This window comes from Vanellus vanellus (genome assembly GCF_965231255.1).
Source record: "Vanellus vanellus genome assembly, chromosome: 3".
Taxonomy (NCBI): Eukaryota; Metazoa; Chordata; class Aves; order Charadriiformes; family Charadriidae; genus Vanellus; species Vanellus vanellus.
The window spans coordinates 61,083,863-61,100,712 of NC_138907.1; the positions used below are offsets into that span (position 1 = coordinate 61,083,863).

Genomic DNA, 16,850 nt, shown 5'->3' on the forward strand with positions numbered 1-16,850 from the left:
TTACCCAAGGACAAAGATTGTGGAGAGAAAACTATTTAAGAACAAACAGAACAAAAAGCAAGCATCTCCTAACTTTTTTTTCCTCTCCACTCTTCCTTGATTTTTCTAGCGGTGAAGAACATTGTCACAACCACTTGTTAGCTTATTAGTGTTTGTTTAGAATCACGTCCTCCAAATTAACTTTGTATTGTTGTGTAATATGAAAGAAAGGTGTTAACCTCAATGACTTATACCACAATGGAAGGTGAATAAAGCAAAGACAATTAGAAGAGATGAGTGAAAGAAGAGGAAAACCAGTACTTATTCAGGTCAAAATTACATTTTGTCCCTATGGAATTTGGCCTTTTTTAATGGGGAAAAAAAAAATCCTTTTACCTCCAAACCAGTTATTTTTTTCTTGTGTGTACTTCAGCCTTTTAGGAATTGAGTAGTTAATTTTGTTAAATCATTTTCTTTCCTTTTGGATAGGATTACTTAATAATTTATGTTACTTTCTAATTTGGACTAAATAAACACAAAAATGAATCATCTTGCCACCTTCTAGTTCTACAGTATTTTGCCTGTAATAAATATAGTGTCTGTATTACAGAATGTGCCAATTTTGTGTATAGTTTTCAGCAGTAACTTTGAAGGTTACTCCTACAGTCACCATTTGATAGCTGGTAGTATCATCTGCCATTAGCTTTTGCAGAACCAGTTGTGGTTTGATCCTTCAGAACTAAATGCAAGTTCGTGGTCTCGTATTTTTTTTATAGTATCTTGCTGTCTTCATGGATGCTGGTGTATAGTTTTTCCTTCTTAGACTATAAAGGGAGGGAAAACTGCAGTTTCCTTTGACCTCATGCAAGTTTGACAGGAAGGAAATCTGGTTAGGCTCAAGAATCCTGAAATCTGGTAGCCTGACTTTTCAAAGACTCTGTAGCTTCTGTTTCTTTCCATAAGATGTCTAGGCAGTCAGAATCTTCAAAATGCAGTCTGAGAGTCCTTTTTGGGTTTGGTTTGGTTTTTTGAAGGTAATTTAGAAATACTGTGTACTCACCTGAATTTTCCTTCTCTGCTTTCCTTCCCCTCCCAGTCTCCTTTTATCCTCACCTTCAGATACTCTTTTCTGGAGTCTTGAAGAGTGGGGTTTTGAATAAACATAAAATGCTGAAGAGCTTGCTGCAGTATTGGTACACTTGACTGTGCATGACTTCTTTCTGTCAACAAGAGAGAGACACCTCAATGAAAGATGCATGAGAACAAGCAAATATTTTTCTGGTTGTCCAACTGTGGCTTAACACACTTTATATAAGTCAATGGAAACAATTAGGAGATAAACACGATGAGTTAAATATTGACACTAAAATATGGGAGCTGCTGTTAATAAGCTTATTTTTAAAAAATTAATACCTAAATTTTTCTATAATGTGGAAACATAACTTGTTGCTGGTTTTGCATTCGAGAAGAGCTATGCTTTCAAAGAAAAATCAAATAAAAGACTTGTGGATCCTTTCTTCCTCTGTCACAGGCCTATATTGTTGTCTCATTAGGTATCTGTACTTAAGAAATGTTTTACATCACTAGGCTTAGATTCAAAACAATGTTAGAGGATGAGTTCAAGTAGCATCTCCCTTTGTTAAAGGAAAAATCCAGAGCAAAGATATTTTCAGCTAGCCTTTAAGTGAGAGTAAAAGTGGGTAACTGCTATTTGTTGATGTTTAGTGTCCTAGTAGTGCTAGAAATAATTTACCAGCAAAAATAAATCTTTTTTTCAGAATCCAGTGTACTTCTATGATTAGCCTTTGTCCTGCCCTGAAAGAAAAGATGCATAAAGTTTGATTGTAAAAAATCTGCAGTTAAAAATTTAGTTTGGATGAGTTTCATCTGGAAGGCCAAGTTGTCTTTATATGGGGAGCCCAAACTAAATTCAGACTAGTTGTAAGATCATGCAAGTAACACCTAGCTCTTCTGTAATGCTTTTTCTCCTTAGCTTTTATGCACGCATTACAATAGAGGTAGTAACCATTACCCTTGTGTTTCATGGTGAGGAAAAAGAAGGCAAAAGCTTTGTTTAAACATGTGAAACGGAGCAGAACTGTGGGACTGCTGTAATAGCAGAAGAAGGTGTGTGTGTGTTTAAATTAGTTAAAAGTTTAAAAGTTAAAGTATTTTTTTGTCTCGTGTACTGAACATAAATGCAACATAAAGGAAGTGTTGAACCTCAGTGATTTAAAGGTAAAGTATTCTCGTAGGGTGAATTGTATTGAGAGACAGGTATTTGAATAATGACCAACTTTATTCCTTTTGCAGTTATTTTAGATTTTCATCTCTCCCAGTCCAGCATTCCTAAGGCAGTTAGGATATTTTTAAGAGGAGAAGCCTTTGGTTTGTCTGGTCTTGAAAGTGATGGTAAATGGGACTCATATGAGAGAAGGTTATTGGCCATGACACAGAAGAGTCCTTTTCTCAAATTGTTAATTTTATATGCATTGAAGAAAGACAGAAATTGCGTATGAATTTTGTGCAAAGCCACTGTATCTATAGTTGTCTGTATTTTAAAATCTACTTCTAAAGTCATGGTACTTAGTTCAAACAATTCTGTTTAATGCTTAATTCACGCTGCTCTAACTGATGTTTCAGAGACTTTCTGTTTTCTCAGTAAACCTTTTTTTTTTGTTGTGTTTTTTTTTTGTTTGTTTTGTTTTTGGTTTTCTGTAGGATTAGTAAAGGCTTGCATTGTAATAGACATGCTGCTAACATAAAATGTTAACTGTTGAATGCAAATGTTTGTTAGGAAGACCCCAGTGTGTATGGAAATAATAGTGCTGATCCTTGAGAGGATCAAGTTTGCTTATGGAGTAAGCACAGAAATTCACAGAATCATAGAATAGTTGCCCAAGGCCACGTCCAGCCTGACCTTGAACACCTCCAGGGATGGGGCCTCAACAACCTCTCTGGGCAACCTGTTCCAGTGCCTCACCACCCTCAAAGTGAAAAACTTGTACCTAATGTTTAATCTGAACCTGCCCTCTTCCAGTTTAAAGCCATTCCCCTTCATCCTATCACTACTTGCCCTAGTAAAAAGTCCTTCCCCTTTAGGTCCCTTTAGGCCCCCTTTAGGTACTGGAAGGCTGCAATAAGATCGCCCTGGAGCCTTCTCTTCTCCAGGCTGAACAGCCCCAACTCTTTCAGCCTCTCCTCATAGGAGAGGTGCTCCAGCCCTCGGATCATCCTTGTGGCTCTGCTCTGGACGTGCTCCAGCAGGTCCATGTCCTTCTTATGTTGGGGACTCCAGAGCTGGCTGCAGTACTCCAGGTGGGGTCTCACGAGAGTGGAGTAGAGGGGCAGAATCACCTCCTTTGACCTGCTGGCCACACTTCTTCTGATGCAGCCCAGGATATGGTTGGCCTTCTGGGCTGCGATCGCATGTTGCTGGCTCATGTTTAGCTTCTCATCAATCAGCACTCCCAGGTCCTTCTCCTCAGGGCTGCTCTCGAACCATTCCCCACCAAGCATGTATTTGTGCTTGGGATTGCCCTGATCCAGATGTAGGACCTTGCACTTGGCCTTATTGAACTGCATGAGGTTGGCTTGGGCCCACCTCTGCAGCCTGTCCAGGTCCCTCTGGATGGCATCCCTTCCGTCCAGTGTGTCAACTGCTCCGCAGAGCTTGGTTATCTGCAAGCTTGCTGAGTGTGCACTCCATCCCAACATCCATGTCACCAACAAAGATGTTAAAGAGCACCAGTCCCAGTACTGACCCCTGAGGAACACCACTTGTCACTGCTTGCCTCTTGGACATTGAGCAGTTGACCACAACTCTTTGAATGGGACCATCCAGCCAGTTCCTTATTCACCGAGTCGTCCATCTGTCAAATCCATGTCTCCAGTTTAGAGGCAAGGATGTCATGCGGAATGGTGTCAGGTGCTTTGCACAAGTCCAGGTAGATGACATCTGTTGCTCTCCCCTGATCCACCAACGCTGTAACTCCATCATAGAAGGCCACCTAATTTGTTCAGACATGATTTGCCCTTGTTGAAGCCATGCTGGCTGTCACTGGTCACCTCCTTATTTTCTGTGTGCCTTAGCAGAGTTTCCAGGAAGATCTGCTCCATGATCTTGCCAGGCACAGAGGTGAGACTGACTAGCCTGTATTTCCCTGGGTCGTCTTTTTTGCCCTTCTTAAAAATGGGGGGTATGTTTTCCCTTTTCCAGTCAGCAGGAACTTCACTGGACTGCCACAACTTCTCAAATATGATGGATAGTGGCTTGGCTGAGGACCCACGGATGTATCTCATCAGGTCCCATGGACTTGTGCACCTTCGGGTTCCTTAGACGGTCTTGAACCTGGTCTTCTCCTACAATGGGCAGTACCTCACCTCATTCTTCCAGTCCCTGCTTTTGCTTTCTGCAACTTGCTGGTGTGGTTAGAGCCCTTCCTAGTGAAGACTAAGGAAAGAAGTTGTTGAGTATCTCAGCCTTCTCCCTGTCCTTGGAATATCGTGAACAGCCTTTTGCTAGGTCTCTTCTACTGTATTTACGCTCTTTTGTAGATAACTGAATTTGGGTAATTTTTGCCCTCTCTTTCAAATGCAGGATTTGAGTAGTCTTTAAAATTCATCTGTATTGATTCAAACTTCTAAGCTTTAATTTTGAAGTTCCTTAGATCTCTTTAAATAGTAATTTAAGCCCTGGAGGAATCCTCCTCAGTCTCCTTTGAGACTATGCTTAGCACTGTACTTTCATGGTTTTGAGCATCTTTCATATGAGGAAAGTCTGAGAGAGCTGGGACTGTTCAGGCTGGAGAAGAAAAGGCTCAGTGAGGTCTTTCCAATGTGTATAAATACTTGATGGGAGGGAATGAAGATGAGGGAGCCAGGCTCTTTATCATGGTGCCCAGTGACAGGACCAGAGGCAATAGGCACGAGCAAACACAGGAGGTTCCCTGTGAACATCAGGAAACACTTTTTTACTGTGAGGGTGACTGAGCACTGGGACAGGTTACCCAGAGAGGTCATGGAGTCTCCATCCTTGGAGATATTCAAAAGCTGCTTGGATATAGTCCTGGAGAGCTGTTCTAGGTGACCCTGTTTCAGCAGGGTGGTTGGACCAGATAATGTCCAGAGGTCCCTTCCAACCTTAGCCATTCTTTGATTCTGTTGGTGTGCCTTGGGGTTTAACTCTGTGTCTGTTCCATCACTGAGAACTCCCTTCCCTACCCTCAGTCCAAAGTTGTGGAATCTTTGTTCAAGAGCTTTCCTCAGTGACTGCCGTCAATAGAAAGTTTCTATTCCCCTCCCCCCCCCCAATGTATCTTTCCTGGATATATTTCATTAGTTATACTTGTCAATTGTGAAAAGTTTTGGGAATTTTGGAAGTGAAAAAGAAAATTTTTTAGTTTATGTGTGTATCAAATACATATGTGTGTGTGTCTGAATATTGCATATATCTTTATATAATATAGATATTTTATAGGAGTCCAATATAAAATCCTTAATCATAATGCTTTGATTAGTGTAACAATAGTCCTTATGTCTTTAAGTTGTTTTGTGGCTTATTTTACTAACTTTTTTTCTTTTTTATATGTGTGTGTGTTTTGTCTTGCAGAGTTAGAAGAATCCATGGATTTCAAGCTTTAAATGAGGGGCGTCTTACAAGATTACCACAGCTAAACTGAAGAGGCTCTGAGTACCAGATCGAGTGAGCTGGTGTGTGCACTGCATGTACATGAAAACGCACATGTTTTTGTCATCACATAGACTTACTCTTGCATATTCCTGAGAGCTTTGCAATTGATGAAAAGTATTTTGAGAACCAGATGGAGCACCTTTACATCACAGGAATTAGTAACCCATGGAAAGACACCTGCCAGTGATGTTCAACTTTCCACATGGTCTTCGCGGGTGAGAAAAGTTTGCAAGAAGAGGAAGAAAAAACACCCTCTGCACAGAAGAAGCCTAATAAATACCTCCACAATCTAAATCAATAGCTGTGAGGGAAACAGAAGAATACAGAGGGTAGAGGAAACTGATTTTGTTATCGCAGAGGAATAATGTATGGTCTTTGGCACGTTTTGCTTTGGGCTCAATAGATTGCGAATGAACTAATAAATCGTGACCATATGTTGAGTAATGATGACTGGAAGTAACTAAGCTGAGGAAGTATGGGACAAGTCTGGGCATTGAACTGAACAAACCTCATCGTCCTTCTTAAGTTAACCAGGTCATCAAACCTGCCTATTCTTTCTCGCTCTCCTTTTTTCTCTTTTCACTTAGTGTGGTATAAGTACTAATTAATTGAGCTCATAAATGTTATTCAAATAAAACAATTGGAATACTTCATATGTTTCCTTCTTGTACAGCTGCAAATGTTGTGTCTGGAACTATGAATCTGTGCTGTAGACAAGCATCAAGAAGGAAAGATCCGATCAAACAAGCAAGGAAAATACCTAGAGAAATGGTGAACCCAGGAAGTCAGATTTTTAATGCTGCTTCTGTTTCTTTTTTAAATGATTATATTTCTTCCTTCCTTGAATTTTAGAAGATTTTGAAAGAGTGCTTGCTTGATGTGCTTTAATTCTGGCATTTGTTTTTTTTATAGTAGGATGAAAAGTCTGTGATTCCTTGTAGCAGAAAAAAAGGGAAAAGTAAAGGAAAAACAGCTTGACGTTTTAGCCTGTGTTGGAGGAGAGAGAACTTCATGGTTCACCTGAGGCAAACTTATCTGCTTTGAAAGCCAAAAGCTTTAGAGCATTTTTGATTCTGCTATAAATGAAGAGGGGGTTTCTTTTTCGTTCGTGTGTGGCAGCAAAAAGTGGGAAAGCAGGCAAGATAGCATGATAAACAGTTCAGGCTGTGTTGGGTCTCTGGTGGAAAAAAAAGTGCTGCAATGAAAGTTGGATTGGCTTTGGATTGCAAAAACTTTTGAGTCCAACGAGCGGTTCAGTACCAAGAGGGATTTCCCAACTGGCCTGGCACACCAGTGCCTGCACAAGTTCGGGTCTGTTTTGCACGGTTTGTGTGCCTTTTTTTCCCTTTATGCAATCTCTTTCAGCTTTAGCAGCAGAAATACATCAGATGGAAAAGATTATGCCAGAGGGCAGCTTGGAAAAGATGAATGTCATATATATACATATATATGTATGTGCGTGTGTTTAAATTTCTGCAACTGAACTTTTGAAGAAAATCTGACTGGAGGAAATCTTAAAAGCCTTAAGTTACTTGAAACCTACACATTTGCAACTCTTTGTCTCTGGAATTGCATTACGCTAAACTGGAATCTCAGGCTGTATAAAGATTATATCAAGTTGAGCAAAAAGATGACTTAACCATTTCTTGAGCGCCTCTTATGAAGTAGCTGTTTCTCCAAAGGATAAGTGCACCCTCACTCTACAGACTCAAAAACAAAAATGAACCTGAATTTTTTTTTTAAGTGTTACTTTTTCTTAGCCAACTGCCATCATCTTTTATAGAGGAATTTTTCACTATGCATTTGGTGGATATTTATAAACACTGACCCCATCCTCTTCCCTTTCAATGATCTATCCCAGGTCAGTCTTATCAATAAAAAAAAAAAATTGATTTAAATTTTGTGCACTAGACATACTAATTTCTTATGTCAAAAAATAAAATATTTCAAAAGCATGTATGCAGCAGTGGAACATGGGCCTGTTCTTTGCAGCGATTCCAACATCCTCTGCCTCTCCTGGAAAGGGAGAGTCCCCAAAAGTGAGAAGGAGAAACCGGTGTGCAGGAGGCGGTATTATGAGGAAGGCTGGTTGGCAACAGGCAATGGCAGAGGAGTTGTAGGCGTCACTTTTACTTCCAGCCATTGCAGGAGGGACCGGAACACCCCTCAGAGAATCAACTTCAATTTGAGGGGCCACAACAGCGAGGTAAGCAAAATGTGTGTTACACTTTAAAGGAAATGATAGCAATATTTTTCTTTCTTTTTTTTTTTTTTTTGGTCGTATTTCTGCTTGAAATTTGACAAGGCAGTATGAAGGAGGCTCAGGGCTACTCCAAATGTGATTGGGATCTATTGGAGTCTTTCTAGTAAATTCAAGCCCATGATGCTGATGGTGGAGAAGTTCTCTGGAAATGGGTCTGGTTTTGGTTTGGCCTGTTTTCTTCTTCATTCCCCAGTACCTTCCAGATTCCAGGCAAATTCAATAAATGTGTGTTAAGGGAGTTAAAAGTTGTGATGATTTACTGCTTTTACCAGTACTAAAGTCTGGCTTGGAAGACTAATGGAAAGGCAGGGCAGGGGGAGAGGAACTCAGCTGAAATCTGCCAGTTCTTCAGAAGCTGCAAACTGGAATGGCCTTTGGCAGGGGACAGCTGTCATTTCTAGAAAAACTTTAATTTTGCTAGAAAAAGGGGCAAGTGGGACTTCTTAGAAAATTAAGATGCCCTGCAGTAAATACTGTGAACTTAAGAGTGCAAGGCATTGTCCTGACTACAACAACACAAAAACTTTTCCTTTTTTTTTTTTTCTGAAGGGGATAAATCTGTTGGTAAAAGCTGATATTTCAGCTGTGCTTTACCAGCTTTCTGGCACCTAGCTCTTTCTCTTGTACTTCATGGAAAGGGCAGATGGTGCCCAGTAGCATACAGAGTGTGTTGGACAGGTGGGAGAACTTAGTTTGTTTCTGCTTTTTAGTTAGGCTGTGTTTGTATGTGCTCTTTGAAAAGAACCTGTCCAAATCAAAGCTTTGCTCTAAGGTTTGTGGGTGGAATAACATTGTATGTACTGAAATGAAAACAAAGATACAATGTGTTTTTTTTCTTTTTTTTTTTTTTTTTTTTTTTGTGCTACTTAACTGTTGGACTCTAAAGTATGTTGCCCTTTTGACATAAGCTGAACCAAAGATTTAGAGGTGGGTGGGTTTTTATAACTTTAATGGCAATCCTCTTTTTAAGGCAAAAAGGAAGCAGGGAATAAATATTTAGTCTTAAATAACTGCTTCCACATGCTTTGTCTACATGCAGGTGTGTGGGTGTATTGTAAATTATATAGATTTTTATATTTATAGACATGTATATGTTTGTATCATGTTCATTCAAAAAATTGCAGCCACCTTTTCCCATAGGGAAGAATGATCTTTGAATCCAGCATTTTGTTTTGAGCCATCTCTAGCTGTCAGTATAATTTTCAATTGCAAATTGCATTATATTTTCCTCCTTTTGCATAATATGTGTCTTGGAAACAATGGAGGAAGTGCTGTTTATGGGAATGTGAAGTCTTGTTGCGGAATGTGAAAATACAAGACTATGTTTAAGTATGTGCCAGTTAAGTGGAGAAGATGCTGATGTGCATGCTGCCCTTTGGTTTTTGCTAGTTTTGCTCTGTTTACTCAGTTGGCCATTAGATTCTCTTTCTGGGTCACTGCATTGTTGCTCTGTGGATTGAGCTGTGCTGTTTATGCATCCTTTCACGTAACAGTGATTGGCATGAGAGAGACTCTGAAATGAAGGGAAAATGTCCTGTTTGACTTTTTCTTTATTATTTGGATGCTTAAAATGTGCTAGGTCAAGCTTGTCATTAATAAATAATTGTGTTTCTGTAACTAATCTTTCTGGTAGCAGAAAATGCATTAATGACCAGAATAAAGGCTACCAATTCATTTCTCTCTATGGCACTACAAAACTGGTATGGTGGGGTCAAAAATGTGTCATACTGAAGGAAGATGAGAAGTGGCTTTAGTGCAACTAGCTTTCTGTGATGAGTCTGTGGCTGCTATCAGATTTTCCTGCTGGAATGTGCTTTTGAGCATCAGTGTAGATGAAATTTCATCGTTACAAGGTCATATGTTATACAACACTTTACCAGGCTTACTGAATGTTATCCTTTTATAGGAGAATCCTACTGATTTTGGTAGGAATTAAACTGTAATACAGTTGTTAAAGGTATATAGTTGGATGGACAACAAGATTTTTTTCTCTAGAAAACACTTTTCCTTCTAAATCTGCCTGTTGAAAGATTCTTTAAAAGAAAGAAAACCTTGAACAGCACTGCTTATTGCTAGTCTTTGCATAAGAAGTTGAAAATGTTTTGTTTTCCCATGCTCATGTTAAAAAGCAAGCCAGCAACAACCTTGTCTCTTCTGTGTACCATGTACCACCTTACGCAATGGAAAATGCTAATTTTGCAAGCATATCCTGGTATATGTGTCTGATTAAGGCTACATTTATTTTACAGAATGTGCCTGAAGGGATGTGATTGACTTAAGACTTTAAGAGCCTGTGTGTTTCACTGACCAATTCTAGGATAGTATTGTGTTGCCTTGTTCCCAGAAGTGGTGATCTATACCTCTACATTTTTTTCTCTGGGATAAACCTAGTGTGACAAGTCAAGTTTATTGCTTTTCTGACATACATTGCTGCTTTGATATTAGTATGCATTAACTTATAAAGTGTGAAATGCTGTAATGAGCAGAGTGGAAGAGGTGAAAATACAGAAGCTAAATACTCGGCATTGGGGGTATAATTAGCAATATGCTGTGGGCAGAGCAGTAGATTGTATTTCAGTTTTAGGGTGAAAACCTGGAAGAGGTAATGCAGCAGCACTGTGCTTTTGGCAAGAACGTGAGACTATTTTTAAGTGGGTCATGAAGGTGGATGCTAGTGATGTATTTTTGTGATGTTTTTATTATTGCTGAAGAGATTCACTGAAACCTCCTTTTGGTACACGTCTCCTTTTTTGACTGTAATAGCATGCCTGTAGCATATCCGAACAAATAAGAATGAAGAATCCCCAGGGCTGAGTTACTGACACACGTATTACAGTGGTGGACTTGCACGACTCATTACATTGAACAATAATTGTCAATGAAATGCTTTGTAGTATGAGCCATGCTTGTATTTTTACAGTTGCTTCAAGGTTGTTTTTTAGAGTTTGCAACTAAGAAGTGGCTGCCATATTACTTTAACAGTCTCATTTTTGGTATTTTCTAAGGAGAACTACAAGAATTAAAATAAGCCTATTGCATTTATTCTGTGGCAAGACGTGAAAATACTGCATTTTGTGATAGTTCTGTTTTTTAACTTTGGCATTGCATTTACAGTCCTGAATCTCATTTACATAAGACTCAACATTCGAAAAATTAAAATTTGAATGGGCACGTATCAAAGGCAGAAGCAACTTTGATGTAGAAGGGGAAGTGTGTGTTGTGCAGCAGTTGTGCAGCTATGATGTGTGTCATGTGTCAGGGACACGTTGCATCTCTGACTGTGGGATGGGAGGCGTCTCCGTCTCACAGACAGAGGTGGTGGCTGGAGCAGATGTGAATGACTGCAGATACACATGGTTTAGTTTGGCTTTGGAGCATTTCCCTTAGTCTGGGAGAACAAACTGACGGAGGCTGGGATTTGGTGCATTTCTTTTGTAAGTCTGGCAGAAAGGTTAGAAGGCAGGAAGATATGCCATTGTACCACAATGTGTGAATTAGCAGCCAGGGAGCAGAGATGGAGTGGCTTAAAATACCCTCCCTTCCCCTGCATGTATAAGTGCAATGCTGTGCAGAAATTAGAGTGTGAAATTTAGAAGTCTTTGATTTTGACCTAACTTGACTTTCCTTGTGTGCACTGAGAAACAGTGTTAGAAAAGGAATCAAGCACATTCCTTTTATGAATCTTATTATTTCTGTGATAAATTAAGGATTAAATGAAAAATATCTGGTCACTTCAGCAAGTTCAGGGTTTCGCCCATTGTGACTAGTAGGCTCTGAAGCATGCCAGGCTGATTTTTTTTTTTATTTTATTTTACTATAGAGACATCAGCTTTCAGCTTCTGTCTGTCCTGAGTTTTCAGGGGAGAGATTTGCTGTGAAAGATAATTAGGAAGAAAGCCCAAACTTATCCTCAGTGAGTTTCAATAGCCTTACAGGGATCTTCCCTTCCAGTGAAAGATTTACAGGATGTCTGCAAATCAAATTGATTGGATGGTGCTGCTGTAGGTATTTTTTTTAATGAGTTCTGTTGTGTCTAGTGTATTAAGATTGTAACGGTTTCTATGGCCCTTAATATTTCTTAAATTATTAGTGTTTAAAATAATGTTTTGCAGGTGCATATTTTTCTTTTCACTGTGCTAACTAAAAAGTAATCTTCGATATTTTTAATAAGATTCAATATGCTAATTGCTGGAATGAAACATTAAAAAGTAGTGCAAGAATATGCAAATTCTGATGCAGTGAATTAAGTAACATGCTGAGTATGTTATTGAGTATGCGTAGAATTTTTACTGTAAACATAAACTGCTCATTTTTTTACATTTGTTATTTGAGTGTCCCAAGTGCATGACTTCAGCTGCAAAAACCACCCTGTTTTGTTTAGCACAGGATTTAGAAGTAGATAGGGACACAAGCATATCTCAGTTGGACTGTCAAATGAATTATGTTTAGTTACAGCTTTTGAAAGGAATGCTGTCCTTTAAAAATATTCAATAAATGTTGCTTTTCATACTTCATTAGTTATGGAAGTCTCTCCACAGTTCGTGGTTTTGTTTTGTTTTAGAGTGGAAGGAGGTTACAAATCTTTTTTTGTTGTTGTTGTTGTTTTAAAAAGAAAGCTATTTATTCTGTCCACCTTGCTGAGCTTGTATGTGAAAGTTCTGAGCAATTCTGGCAGAGCAGATTCTTTCCAGAAGTCTAGTGCTTGCATAGGAAATAAATTTTAAAAAACAAACCAACCTTTTCAGTAGTGTTTTTTGGTTTGTAGTGTTACTGGTAAGAATATAGAAAAAAAATACAGAAAACCTGTTGTTTTTTTTTGGTTTTTTGTTTTTTTTTTTTTTTTAAACTTTGTGTGTTTTAATTGTAACTGGCATTTGAACCTTAAATGTGATTTTATTATGATTCCTGGATAGAAAAAAATCAAGTCAGCATGTGAGTCTTGACAGTATGGGTACCTTAGATCAATTGTTGCCTTCAGACATGGCTGGAACAGTTGTTACTAGTGAACACTTAAGAACTCTTGAGGTAGAGAGATACCATAATGATGCCTTTTGGCTACAGAAGCCTCAGTGGTAGAAGACATACAGTGATGCAAACTGCAGTGGTACTGCAGATCTTCTCTCCTGCTTTTCTGTCACTGCACACAGAAGACAGGACAAGGTTTGTCAGCAGAAATATCTTTTTGTTAAAGCAAGCTAGTATAATTGGAAAAGACAGACGAGCTTTTGGGCATACAAGGTTCTGAAGAAGGACTCATGTTTATGAACACTTGCCTAGTTTTTACAATGCTGCTAGCTGGTACAATGCTAAATCTGTCTACAAACCATGCCCTTCCCCTGTCCTTAAACTACTATGGCTACAGAAAAATAGTGCTGCAGAGAGGCAGAATTAGTGCTTCTGGGGGAAGGAACTTGTAGGAGAACAGGACCTGTGCCTGATGGGGCTATCTCTGTTCAATTTGTATTTTTACTAGTATTGCCAGGCTTTTCTGACTACTTATTTTCAGATGGGACAAACACCTTCGGATTTCATGCAGACTCCTTGTTACACCTTGTTGAACCGTCTGCTCTGCGCTTGGTGATTGAGTGCTTTAATTTCTTAAGTATTAAAAGAGCTAAAATACATTTTAAACCTCTTTGTTAGTCTTTTTCTTACCACTCTTTTGATGAAGCTTAAATATGCTCTGTGGCGTGCAAGAAGTGTCTTTCATAGCCTTCGCTTAAAAGGGTTAGCATAGAAAATAAATGGAGCTGGAAGTTGAAAGGGATTGATCTTCCCTTAAGTGACAAATAGCAGTCCTGCTGCTTCCCCTTTCTGTGCCCTATATGTGCTTGCAAACCCAAGGTATGGCCTAAACTGTACTGGTACACCTGTATAGTTTGCTCACTCTAAGAAGTGTGACCACTTGCAAGGTGTCTTAGATCTTTTCTTTGTGCTACTGTTTTTTCTGGCCATGCTTGGCTTCTACTTCCACAAATATTTGGCCCTTTCTGACTGTCTGTCCATCTTTCTCAATTGCCTCAGAATCCCAGCCTGTCTGTGAGCTCTCCAAGTTCAGGGGAGGCTGGCTGCTCAGTGCACTCTCCTCTTACTAAGGTACAGGATTATATTTGTTCCTAAGCAGTCATGTGGCTTTGAAGCAAACCATCCAATATTGCTACAACTGTAGTTGAGTAATGCGAGTTGGTAATGCTGCATTGATGTGCTTCTTGAAAGTTGCGTACACAGTGTGTTTCCTGCAAGGATAGGTCATCTGCTCAGGAAAATTTTAAATTACAATTTTTCTGTTTTAACAAGCATCTATAAAATCATCCCTCTAGGCAGGGTAAAAAATGAATATATGACATGAAAACAGTATTGTCAGCTTTTAAATAAAACTAATTATATTTGTAAGCAGGTCATCGATGTCAACATTTTACCATGCTGTAACAGGTGGCTACAGTTTTGTTGTTAGATAATTCTATTCAAAAAAGTAAGAAGTGGCATCAAGCTCACCTTTATCAAAAATGAACCCTAAGCTTTTATGCATGTTAAATTGTTGAAAGATAACAACATGCATATTTCAAGATAACAAAGCTGGCAGGGCTCATTTAAAGGGCTTTAGATGGGAAGGAAATGAAACCAGGCTCCTCAGAGGTAAGCCTGGGGATGGCATGCCAATGTCTGTGGGACGGGATGCTACTGAAGTCCCTTGGTCTGCTGACTCAGTGAAGGTAGGGGATGGAGCAGAGATGTGAGGGTCATTGGTGGGTTAGGAATTTTGGCCGTGCCTGGGAATGGTCAGGTAGGAGTTAGGGCTTCTCCCAGTAAAAAGGTGGCAGGACCAATAGCCCAACTGAAATGCTTCTACCCTAATGCATGCAGCATGGGCAACAAACAGGAGGAGCTGGAAGCCATTATGGAGCAGGAAAACAATGATGTAGTCACCATCACAGAAACGTGGTTGGATGACTGGCATGACTGGAGCGCTGCAATGGATGGCTATAAACTTTTCAGAAGGGATAGGCAAGGAAAGAGAGTCAGTGTGGTGGCCCTGTATGTTATGGAGTTTTATGAATGTCTAGAACTAAGTGATGGTGACAATAGGGTTGAGTGTTTATGGGTAAGAATCAGGGGGAGGGCCAACAAGGCAGATATCATGGTGGGAGTCTGTTACAGAAGGCCCAACCAGGATGAAGAGGCAGACAAACTATTCTATAAGCAGCTGCGAGTCTGAAGATTGCTAGCTCTTGTCCTCCTGGGGGACTTCAACTTACCGGATATCTGCTGGGAATACAATACAGCACAGAGGGAACAGTCTAGAAGGTTCCTGGAGCGTGTTGAGGATAACTTCCTGACACAGCTGGTGAGGGAGCTGACTAGGGAAGGTGCCCTGCTGGACCTGTTATTTGTAAACAGAGGAGGACTTGTGTGGGATGCAATGGTTGGAGGCCATCTTGGGCACAGTGATCATGAAATGATAGAGTTTTCAATTCTTGGAGAAGTAAGGAGGGGGATCGGCAGAACTGCCACCATAGACTTCTGGAGGACAGAGTTTGGTCTTTTCAGGAGCCTGGTTGACAGAGTTTTTTGGGAGGCAGTCCTGAAGGCCAGAGGAGTCCAGGAAGGATGGACATGTTTCAAGAAGAAATTCTTAAAGGTGCAGAAGCAGGCCATCCCCATGTGCTGAAAAACAAGCTGTTGCGGAAATAGACTGTCCTGGCTGAACAGAGAGCTGTGGTTACAACTCGGGGGGGGGTGGGGGGGAAGAGAATTTATGGCCTTTGGAAGAAGGGGCAAGCCACTCATGAGGACTACAAAGGTGTTGTGAGGCTATGTAGGGAGAAAATTAGAAGAGCCAAAGCCCAACTAGAAATTAACCTGGTTTCTCATGTTAAGGACAATAAAAAAGGTTTCTATAAATACATAGGCAATGAAGGGAGGACTAAGGGTACTCTCCATCCTTTAGTAGATGGGGGTGGAAACATAGTAACCAAGAATGAGGAAAATGCTGAGGTGCTTAATGCCTTCTTTGCCTCAGTCTTTAATAGTAAGACCAGTTGTTCCCTGAGTACCCAGCCCCCTGAGCTAGTAGGTAGGGGTGTGGAGCAGAATGACCCCCCCCATAATCCAAAGGGAAATGATGAGGGCCCTGCTACAGCACTTGGACGTACACAAGTCTATGAGGTCAGATGAGATCCACCCGAGGGTACTGAGGGAGCTGGTGGAAGTGCTCACCAAGCCACTTTCCATCATTTAGCAGCAGTCCTGGCTAACCGGGGAGGTTCCAGTTGACTGGAAGACAGCAAATGTGAAACCCATGTATAAGAAGGGCTGGAAGAAGGAACTAGGAAACTACAGGCTTGTCAGTCTGACCTTGGTGCTGGGGAAGGTTATGGAGCAGATGATTCTGAGTGCCAATATGCAGCACATGCAGGACAACGAGGTGATCAGGCACAGTCAGCATGGGTTCATGAAAGGCAGGTCCTGCTTGACAAACCCGATCTTCTATGACAAGGTGACCTGGTTAGTGAATGAGGGAAAGGCTGTGGATGTTGTTTAGCTGGACTTCAGTAAAGCTTTCAACATGGTTTCCCACAGCATTCTCCTGGAGAAACTGGCTGCTCATGGCTTGGATGGGTGTACTCTTCACTAGGTAAAAAAACTGTCTGGTAGTCTGGGGCCAAAGAGTTGTGTGAATGGAGTTAGATCCAGTTGGTGATAGGTCACAAGTGGTGTTCCCCAGGGCTCAGTATTGGGGCTGCTTCTCTTTAATATCTTTATCAATGGCCTGGACAAGGGGATCAAGCGCTCCCTCAGTAAGCTTGCAGATTACACCAAGTTAGGAGGGTGTGTCAACCTGCTTGAGGGTAGGAAGGCTCTGCAGAGGGATCTGGACAGGCTGGATCAATGGGCCAAGGCCAATGTTATGAGGTT

The 16,850-nt window shown here is 40.4% G+C and overlaps 1 protein-coding gene across 1 annotated transcript in view; it reads left to right on the forward strand.

The window, feature by feature from the left end:
* Positions 1–7,625: 7,625 nt before the first annotated feature.
* Positions 7,626–16,850, forward strand: part of TULP4 (TUB like protein 4) — a gene marked incomplete at its 5' end in the record, with an annotated part of 126,937 nt that continues 117,712 nt past the window's right edge. Inside the window, one exon of the mRNA XM_082481892.1 lies at positions 7,626–7,877. Within this exon, the coding sequence (XP_082338018.1) occupies positions 7,626–7,877 (252 nt within the window). The remainder of the gene's footprint in view (positions 7,878–16,850) is intronic.